The sequence below is a fragment of the Strongylocentrotus purpuratus genome, unplaced genomic scaffold (genome assembly GCF_000002235.5).
Source record: "Strongylocentrotus purpuratus isolate Spur 01 unplaced genomic scaffold, Spur_5.0 spur5_scaffold_18, whole genome shotgun sequence".
Taxonomy (NCBI): domain Eukaryota; kingdom Metazoa; phylum Echinodermata; class Echinoidea; order Camarodonta; family Strongylocentrotidae; genus Strongylocentrotus; species Strongylocentrotus purpuratus.
This window is the reverse complement of record NW_022145603.1, coordinates 10,063,004-10,073,086: the sequence shown is the minus strand read 5'-3', so window position 1 is coordinate 10,073,086 and position 10,083 is coordinate 10,063,004. Positions and strand designations below refer to the sequence as shown.

General features: G+C 39.1%; 1 protein-coding gene across 1 annotated transcript in view; it reads left to right on the top strand.

Moving 5' to 3' along the window:
* Positions 1-9,854, top strand: part of LOC115925410 — a 27,721-nt gene extending 17,867 nt beyond the window's left edge. The window contains exons 10-11 of the mRNA XM_030989178.1: positions 1,135-1,198; positions 9,668-9,854. Of these exons, the coding sequence (XP_030845038.1) occupies positions 1,135-1,198; positions 9,668-9,784 (181 nt within the window). The 3' untranslated portion in view covers positions 9,785-9,854. The remainder of the gene's footprint in view (positions 1-1,134; positions 1,199-9,667) is intronic.
* Positions 9,855-10,083: the final 229 nt, after the last annotated feature.

Sequence of the window (10,083 nt, the reverse complement as noted above, 5' to 3'; positions counted from 1 at the left end):
AATATATTTGCATATGTGACACATTGCACGGAATCGCCCTAATTGGCACTGATAATTGCTCTCTTTATTTTCCTTCTTTTTTTTTCTTTTTTTTTATTTATTTTTGTTCTTTCTTTTCTTTTCTTTCTCTTGTTTTCATTTTGGATCTTAAGGTAAAAACTGGTGAAATATATGTGTACAGTACAGTATGTGGCTACCGGTAAGTGAGCATTTGTGTTGGAAGCCGAGTTCTTTTTTCTGTGCCATTGCCCAGCTTCTCCGTGTTATGGTGCAGATCCATTCTTGTGTGGATTAGAATGCATGTTGTTCTTTTCTCTGTCTGGTGTTATCTTAAAATCTACCTCCTTTCTTCCTGGGCCTTTTGTAAAGCAACATGCAGATTAATCAGGTGTCAAAACTGAGGGCTGCAGGAACCCCAGGCTGTGAAGAAAGAAGGAAAAATGGAGACTTGCAGTTTTGTCTCCCTCTCTCTCTCTCTCACTCTATCGCTTCCTCTCTCATTCTCTCTCTCTCTCTCTCTTACTCTCCTACTTTTTTGCTTGTACATTTGGGGATACAGTGCTGGATGAATTTCTGCTCTAAAGTACATAGTGGTCCAGGAAAAAAGGATAGACCCTTCTTTTTTTTAGCAACATGCAGATTAATTAGGTGTTAAAATGAAGGGCTGCAGAGACCCATAGCTGTGAGGGTTGCGGGGAAAATTGAGTTTTTGTCTCTGTCCGTGTGTGTGTGACTGTGTATCTCTCTCTCTCAGTTTTCTCCCACTCTCTCTTACTTTTTGCTTGTTCATTTGAAGATACAGAGTTGTGAGAATTTCTGCTCTGAGGTACACAGTGGTCCAGAAAAAATGATAGACCTGTCTATTTTTTTTTTAGCAACATGCAGATTAATCGAGTGTCAGAATTATTAGTCACAAATGTTTGCAGTCATATACTTATGTATCTCTGGCTATGAATTATTCTGTTTCTAAAAAAAATTCCCTTTGATACATTTTGCTTTCAAAACATATTATCTTTAATCTCACATCTGAAAATAGGCAAGTGCATCTCAATTTAGGTGTAAAAGACAAGATATGTTTACTTGATCACTCATTAATGGTTTCATTTTCTTTCTTTTGTCTCTTTTATTCTGCAGCTCTGCGAAAGCTCAGCATTCATTCAAGATGTTCCACACACCAACACCAGTTCGGCAATCAAAGGTAAGTCCATTTAGATAAACAAACAAAAAACTAATACAAGTTTGAAAGATATCTCTCTTGTTTCAGTACAGTGCGTCCCAGAAAAAAACAAAACCGAGAATGATCAATTTTTTATCATAACTTAATCACAATTATAATTAATATGTGTCATTTATTTATTATAATTGTGATTATTAAAGTTATGATAAAACATTGATAATTCTTGGTTTCGTTTTTTCTGGGACGCACTGTATAATCTTACTTTTATATTGGTATAGTGCAAGAGCTAATTAACTTATAACTAATTAAGCTTATGCCAACTGTAAGTTTCAATTGAAAATCCTATTTATTCCCCTTTACAATGATGCCCCATTTGTAATGATTATTTAATCATGGAATGTGCAGCTCATCTGAATATGAGGGCAAGTCAAAAGTGAAATGTTGCAAAATGCATTCTTATTCCTTCAAAAACACAATCCACTTTCCAAGCAAATGAAAACTTCCCTACTGGTAATAACAAATGCATTTTGCAATATTTCATTTGTGACTTCGCCCATATTCAGGTGCACTGCACATTCCATGATTACATAATCATTAAAAATGGGGTATCGTTGTAAAGGGGAATTGAGAGAATTTTCAATAATACCAACATCAAGTATGATAATACAGTACCAAGAGAGATAGAAAGCTCAAACTTGAATTGCAGAACTTTTTTAGAGATTCATATGTTCTTGAAAGAACAAAGAAAAATGGGCATCCATGTATATTAATCAAATCAAATATAGTAGCAGTGAGAGCACTTAAAGGTAAAGACCGGTTTTGGAAACGTCTCCCCTCTCAAAAGATGAAATGGAAGCTCTTATTACCAATCATGTGAAAGAATATGTTTTGATTAATACGTGATGATAACAACTTTGCCGAGAAACCGCCTACTTATTGATATATTTGGTAAATTGTTATATCTATTTGGATGTGACAGATATCGCGCACGTGTCACGTGATCCCATATACATCTTTCTGTGTCCAGTGCTTGTAACTTTACCAAGATTTGGCCAAATTTCTTATCATTTTGATGATTCCAGAACCTTGCAGTACATTACTTATATGCTAGATGATCAACCTTTTCTGATCGATTCCACACCGTTTCTTTCACAATGCAATCGCATGACCATAACTGCCCTTTATCTTTAATAACAGATAAGTCAAATTATGGTTCAATTGCACTTTTCAGTAGGCGTGATTCCGCTTGTCACCTCATCTCAATCACTACCAGACCATCTTTTCCGACGTTCTGAAAAGCGGCGCAAACATGGCTTTATCGCTTTCCAACAAACACGCTTAAGTCATGTCAACAGAGCGCGAACTGGGCAAATACCGCTGAAAATGCTCCAAAAATTGATACATTTAAGGTGAATTCAGTCTCCCTTGGAGTACATATTTGTATAAATCGAGTGGTGAATGTCACTTTTATTGTGTGGTGCTGGTACTGGTGGAAGTCTCGGCTTTGTAGGGGAAGTGAGCGTGAAGGGCTATTCAGTCTTGTTTTTTCATGGTCTGGCTTTTTGTCTTCTCTTTCTTTGTGATTTTGAAAGGAGACGAATAGGTATGGTACACATGCATGAGATTCTGTGTGAACTTGTTGCTTTCATGTGACTCACAGTATGTTTCACACACATCGGGATAGGACTTGGTTACACTTTTAAAGATGCTCTGTTTCATTTTCTATTTAAGCGTTTGTTTTCCTTCTCCCAAATACCCATTTTTTTAATTAGGATTGGGATATACTCTTTGTAATATTTTAGGCTGTAAATACAAAATACAATATAGGTAACAGGTTACTTTAACATTTAAAAAAACACTTTAAAACTAGTAATGGGTTTTTTGCAAAATCTCCTTAATTTTTGGAAACAAGAATATTAGGAAATGTTATTTCTTCTTCTTCTTCTTCTTCTTCTTCTTCTTCTTCTTCTTCTTCTTCTTCTTCTTCTTCTTCTTCTTTTTTTCTTCTTCTTCTTCTTCTTCTTCTTCTTCTTCTTCTTCTTCTTCTTCTTCTTCTTCTTCTTCTTCTTTTCCTTCTTCTTCTTCTTCATCTTCTTCTTCTTCTTCTTCTTCTTCTTCTTCTTCTTCTTCTTCTTCTTCTTTCCTCTTCCTCCCGTCCTACTGCTCCTCCCCCTCCCCCTCCACCTCTTTCTCCTCCCCCTTTTCCTCCCCCTCCTCCCACTCTTCCTTCCCCCTCCTCCTCCTCCTCCTCTTCCTCCCCTCTTTCTCTTTCTCTTCTTCCTCCCCCCTCCTCCTCCTCCTCCTGCTCCTCCACCTCATTCTCCTCCCCCTTTTCCTCCTCCTCCCCCTTTTCCTCCCCCCCCCCCTCCTCCTTCTCCTTCTCCTCCTCCCCTCCTCCTCCTCCTCCTCCTCCCCTCCTCCTTCTCCTCCTTCTCCTCCTCCTCCTTCTCCTCCTCCCCTCCTCCTCCTCCTCCCCTCCTCCTCCTCCTCCTCCTTCTCCTCCTCCTCCTCCTTCTCCTCCTTCTCCTCCTCCTCCTCCCCTCCTCCTCCTCCTCCTTCTCCTCCTCCTCCTCCTCCTTCTCCTCCTTCTCCTCCTCCTCCTCCCCTCCTCCTCCTCCCCTCCTCCTCCTCCTCCTCCTCCCCTCCTCCTCCTCCTCCTCCTCCTCCCCCTCCTCCTCCTCCTCCCCCTCCTCCTCCTTCTCCTCCTTCTCCTCCTCCTCCTCCTCCTCCTCCTTCTCCCCTCTCTCCCCTCCTCCTCCTCCTCCTTCTCCTCCTCCTCCTCCCCTCCTCCCCCTCCTCCCCCTCCTCCTCCTTCCCCTCCTCCCCCTCCTCCTCCTCCTTCTCCTCCTTCTCCTCCTCCTCCTCCTCCTCCTCCCCCTTCTCCCCCTCCTCCTCCTCCTCCTCCTCCTCCTCCTCCTCCTCCTCCTCCTCCCCTCCTTCTCCTTCTCCTCCTCGTCCTCCTCGTCCTCCTCCTCCTCCTCCTCCTCCACCTCCTCCTCCTCCTCCACCTCCTCCTCCTCCTTCCTCCTTCCTCCTTCCTCCTTCCTCCTTCCTCCTTCCTCCTTCATCCTTCTCCCTCCTCCTCTTCCCCCTATAACACAAGCATTTACTACCAAAAATTGTATTCTTTCAAAGATCACATCGCTAAGATTTATAAATCCGCTCTGGTTAGAACGCACCCACATTTAGTGCACTCTTGATGGCGTTGTTACATTGTTGCATTATAGGTAACTTGCCCTAATTGGTGCTGCCCGAAACGGGGTCCTATAATGGAATGATAATATTTGAACCCTCTAAGAAATTACAGGCCACAACATTGGAGTTGCAGGTGTTCAAAAGCTTGTAAGGGGTTGAAAAATCACCTAATAAATTTGGTCAAAACATTATCGTTCTATTAGCTTCTTTAGCGTGTATAGTGCAACATTATCAAAACATGTGCAGTACCTGGTTTGAGCTGTGAACTATGTACTTTCCACATCAGTTTTGGAGTACTGTTGTAAAGTAATTATTTTTTGGCCTATCTCAAGTTATTCTAATGTAAGAGAGTAATTTCTACACTAAAACTAAAAATTAAAGGGAAAGATCACCATGATATTAAGTTGGTTTGAATAGAAGCGGAAAAATTAGAGGAACGGGTCAGAGAAAGTTTGAGTGAAATTAAATTAAAAATTAGAAAGTTATGAATTTCACTAATTTATGTATCTTGCTTATTTCTTTTTTTTAATAAATACCAGCTAATGATGAGGGTAGACTTCATCTTTAGTTTGGCCAGGAGGGATTAGACCTCCCTGCATGGTCACTGACAGGTGGTTATCTCATCAAATCAGCTCTCAATTAACCTAAGAAAATAGGGACCATGGGGACCAATGGTCGCCCATCATTAGGCATTGTTTGTTATATAGAGGGCGCAAGTAACTACATGTATTGCAGTAGTGCAGTGGGGCTTTAAGATGTTGCATTTAAGAGTGGGGTATATAGAGTACAGAATCTGTGACGTCATAAAAATCTATTTTTAGAATTTCTTTAAAAAAAAAATCATTTTCCGAAAGAGCGTCAAAAATAATGTCCAAATGTCGAAAACCAATTGAATATGTTAAGTATTGGCTGAGATATGACCATCTGAATAAATATATGTCTTATGGGAACTCAGTGTTATATGCTCTGGCTCCTAACCATTAGGAGCCATAGCAGAGAATTAAAGGGAAAGTTCACCATGATATTAAGTTGGTTCAGCGGTTAGAGCGTCCGCCTCATGAACGGGAGGTCGTGGTTTCGAACCCCGGCCGAGTCATACCAAAGACTTAAAACAATGGGACCTTCTGCCTTGTAGCTAGGCGCTCAGCATATTTGATTGGAGAAGGGAAGTAATAACATATTTATGTTATGCAGAAATAAGAGCAGTTTCATAACTGAAATGGCTACCCTGGGTAAATAAAATGTTATTATTATCTTGTATATATGCATTTTTATTGACTACAAATAAAGGTATATAGACATGTATTGAAAGAACATCAAGTCAGAGGAAAGTACAGAAGAGAGAAAAATACGTAAAAAGAGAGTAGAGAGTCTGAATAAAAGAAATACAAACAGACAGATTATAAAACAAAAAGAACAACAAAATAGGCAAGTTAAATCCACTAAGCGAATTAGCAAACACACAAAATGGACATCTGAAGTAGCACTCGACACTTAAAAGCATTTTATGCCACCAGAAAAGTGGCTCTTAAGACCCAGACAAGTCCACACAGCGAACAAAAGCTAGCCAATTCTCATGGGCAGTGCAAGATTTGATTGAGATATTGTTGGTCATTCCTCACCCCTTGAGGTGATATCCAAATTCTCTTTATTGAATTCTTTGAGAAAATAGTTTCCTAGCTGGAAAAGGGGGTTGTTTGTTTGAGAGCTAGAGACCCCCTAAAGCTAATAACGGCCGGGTGTCCAGCTTTCTGGCTTTGTCCCCCATTCACAAAAGGCATTTAACTCCGGATAGACAGACGACGTGTGCTAAGAGAAGGATTTACTATAACTGGTAAAGGATGTCAGAGTTACAAACAGGTACATCAATCAATTAACGGCACAATTGAATGGGAGGGAATTATCTGCAAAATTTGAATTACTGAGGGTTTTTTTTATAGATTAGAGAAAGAAGAATATTAGATTGCAATCTTGCTGTATTAAATTATTTGAAATTTGATTTTGACCTAGCAATTCGTTTTTACAGAACTTCCGCAAAACTTGCATTTATCTTTTGAATTGATTTAATTGTATACATGTACATATTCCTGTCCAATTTGCCAATTGGTTTGACCTATTAAAAGTTTAAAACATTAGGAATCCTTCTTGTTTTAGCTTACCATTGCAAAGTTTCCCTAAGTACAACACAGTGAATTGACCATTTAGTCAATTTCCGATCCACATACGTGTGTGCTGTAATCTCAACTTTCCAACATTTTTAACTTACTCCAATTTCTTTAAAATTTTCACTAAGTCCTATTTTCACAGAGTATTTCTCTTTTTCACTCAACTTGTTTATGCAAGACTTTCATCACCCTTTAATTACCATTTCCCTATTTAGAAGGAAAATATCATGACTGGACAATAAATAAAAGAGAAGCTTTCTGGCCAGGCTTGCTATGCTTGCCGTCCAGAGTCTCACCCAGTCTCGTGGTGGTCTTTCTCGCGTTGCCATACCCTGCAGGACTGATGGTCCTTTGTAGAGAAGTATTAAAGCACAAGTTAAGTCAGTCTTATCTAAAACTTTTGATGGATAGGTGGGTTTTCTCCTACTGACTGTTCTATTTGACAGGCTAGCTGAAGCTCTGAGGCCGTGTGAGTTTAGGCCCAATTATAGCCTCTGTGTGAGGTGTATGAATAAAGACAGGGCTTGTGGTGTGTGTGTACTTTTGAAAGTAGAATAGCGAGAAATAGATTTTGTTATTTGCTTGCTTTTTACCTGAGATCTGACAGATGTGGATGTAAGTTTTGTATGTAACGTGTCAAATGGCTGTACTATTGACTAAAGTATACTGTAATTGCTTTTCTACATGTATCTACATGTATGTCCAGTATAGGGAGTAATGAAAAGAGAAGATAAGGTTTTTTTGTCTAGTGGATAAGTTATTGGACTCTAGATAGCATGTCTTTTGGCAAGGCATTTATCTACATTTGCCACCCTATACCCAGGAGAGAAATGGGGACCTGTTAGGATGACAAAAACCTTTGTGTTAGTGGCATGCCCTCACCGGGACCATATACTCCACAGGAAATGGAGATGGTGCACATTGTGTGTGAATGCAGCCAACCTCAAATGCTGTAGAACTTTGCAGGAATTATGAATATGTCATGTACATGTATGTCCTATCTGTGAAATTTAAACTTAGCAGTGTCCTCATATTCAAATTATGCAAGGAAACCCGTTTACTTGCTAGACTTCACTGTCAGACACTATTGAGTGACTGACTGGCTTTTTTTCTTCTTTGGTAATAACATACATGGAAAGAGTTGTAAAGGGTACATGAGTATTTGTCTACATCAATAACCCACTTCTTGTGATGGCCAAGATTAAACTGATTGAATCTTTGCGCAGCATAAAACGTATGACCATTCGGTACAATTGTCTGAAAATCAAGACTATTACTTTTGGGCTCTATAGCCCTAAAGTCGATTTGACAACTAATAGTCGTTATTTTCCCACTTGAAGACATTTTCAAGCCCCACCTTTTTTCGGGAAGTTCTAAATTAGTATTATCTTTCAAATGCAGTTGGAATTTAACTTTTTCATTTTTGGGGCCTGCAAATGGGACAAAGTCCCTTTAAATTGACATTCGCTTAATGTTTGTTTACTCATATTTACATTGTTATATTTTTTGTGAATTACAGAATAAATTATAAATTAATAAATAAATGCTATATAAATCCAGATCATTATTATTATTATTATAGCCTGAACATTAATCTACATTTGCCACTCTCAACCCAGGTGATGTAAAAGGGCTCTGGTACATGTAGAAAGCGATTCCTTGAATGCTTTAGAGCCTTCAATAACAGGGCAGCTAGCGCAGAGTTGGTTTAACAATCCAAAGCTCTTTAGAAACAGAAAGACATTGCTACATAGTAATGATATCTGCTATATAGAATAACTGAATATATTTGTAGTAAATAATAATATAGTTTATGAACATAATGATCTTTTTGAGTTTGATGGGGGGGGGTCCTACTTGTTCTTCTTTTTTCTTTCTTCTTGAAGCGTATATAGCTGAACATAAAAGATAAAAGTACACTAACAATCCACAAAGGTTATTCAAATTCAAGTTTATTGCCAGCAAAAATCTGGCAATACAGCCAGCCAAAAGGAAAACAAATAATAACAAAAGCTAACTGTAACTTCACAAATAGAACCCCTTGACCGCGACTCTATGAAATAGAGTTTGTTGATTGTTGTAAAAGCGTCACAATTGTGGTGTTTCTTGAAGCTCCAGATCTGGGGGATTATCCGAAATGTGATATGAGCAAAAATGAAAATTGTATAATAGGCCTATTCTTACTTATTTGTGGAATATAAGATTTAAGGCTGGAGGGTCTAAATTGTGGCCTGATTTGTGATTGATTTGAAGTTTTAAAAGCTTTTTCTTCTGAGTCAACACAATTTTATTTCCTTTTTTGTTTAGGAAGTGCAATTGTTGGGAGGAAGTATGGCATTGGCAAAGGGGAGACTTTGCGGCGAAGGAGAAGTGCAATGAATCTTTTCTGTATTTTTTTAATTGGTGTAATTTGTATATGACAAAGAAATGTAGAGACCTTTGATAGATTAATTCATCTTGAACTTGAAATATTACAGAATTTTGACAGTGAAAGATACTAGATTGTATGGGTTCTTTTGCATTTTAAAATTGTATCTCTTTTCTTTTTTCTCCATCTCTCGCTATCATTTCTCCCCTGTAATCACCTGCTTCCCCCTTTCTCTTTCTGTTCTCTCTTTATCTTTCTTCCTCTATGTCTCTTTTTGTTCACTACGTCATTTTGTCTTTTCTATCTCTCTCTCTCTCTCTCTCTTTCTATCCATATTTCTCAATCTTTTCCTTTCTATCTCCTTTACCCCCCACACTCGCCTTCTTTCCATCTCTCCCTGACTTTTTTTCTTTATTTGTCTTTTTGGGGGTTCTCTTTCTTTCCCATTCTCTGCACTCTCTCTCTCTCTCTCTCTCTCTCTCTCTCTCCCTCCTACCCACTCACTCTGCTCCTTCTTCTCTCTTTCTCTGTATTTCTGATTTTTGTTTCTTCTTTTGGGGTCCTCTTTCTTTTCCATTCTCCTCTCTCTCTCTCTCTCTCTTTCTCTCTCTATGTCCCTCTCTCCCTCCCTCTTTCTCTCCCTCTTTCTCTCTCTCCCTCCTTCCCTCTCTCACACCCACTTACTTCTCTCTCTCTCTCTCTCTCTCTCTCTCTCTCTTTATGTCTTTCTGATTTTTGTTTCGTCTTCTCTCTCCTTCCCAGGTCCTGGATCTGCACCAGAGTCCCAATCTATCAAGTCCAGAGGTGGAGCTGATGACCATGAGCTTCGGTTCTCCGTCTGCTACCCTCAACCTAGGTGGAATGAATTTAGATGATTGAGATTTAAAGCCCCACTGCACTACTTATAGCTACTTGCGCCCTCTATATAACAAACAATGCCTAATCGGTGACCATTGGTCCCCCATGATCCCTTTTTTGAAATGTTAATTGAGAGCTGATTTGTTGAGATAACCACCTATTGGTGACCATGCAGGGAGGTCTAATCCCTCCTGGCCAAACTAGTTCGGAGAGGCTCACAATATATCTTAGGTTCTCTATCCTCTTCTCCATTTTTTTCTTTTTATTCTTTATCTTTCTTACTTTCTTCTTCTGCTCATTCGGTTCTATCTTTGTTTCTT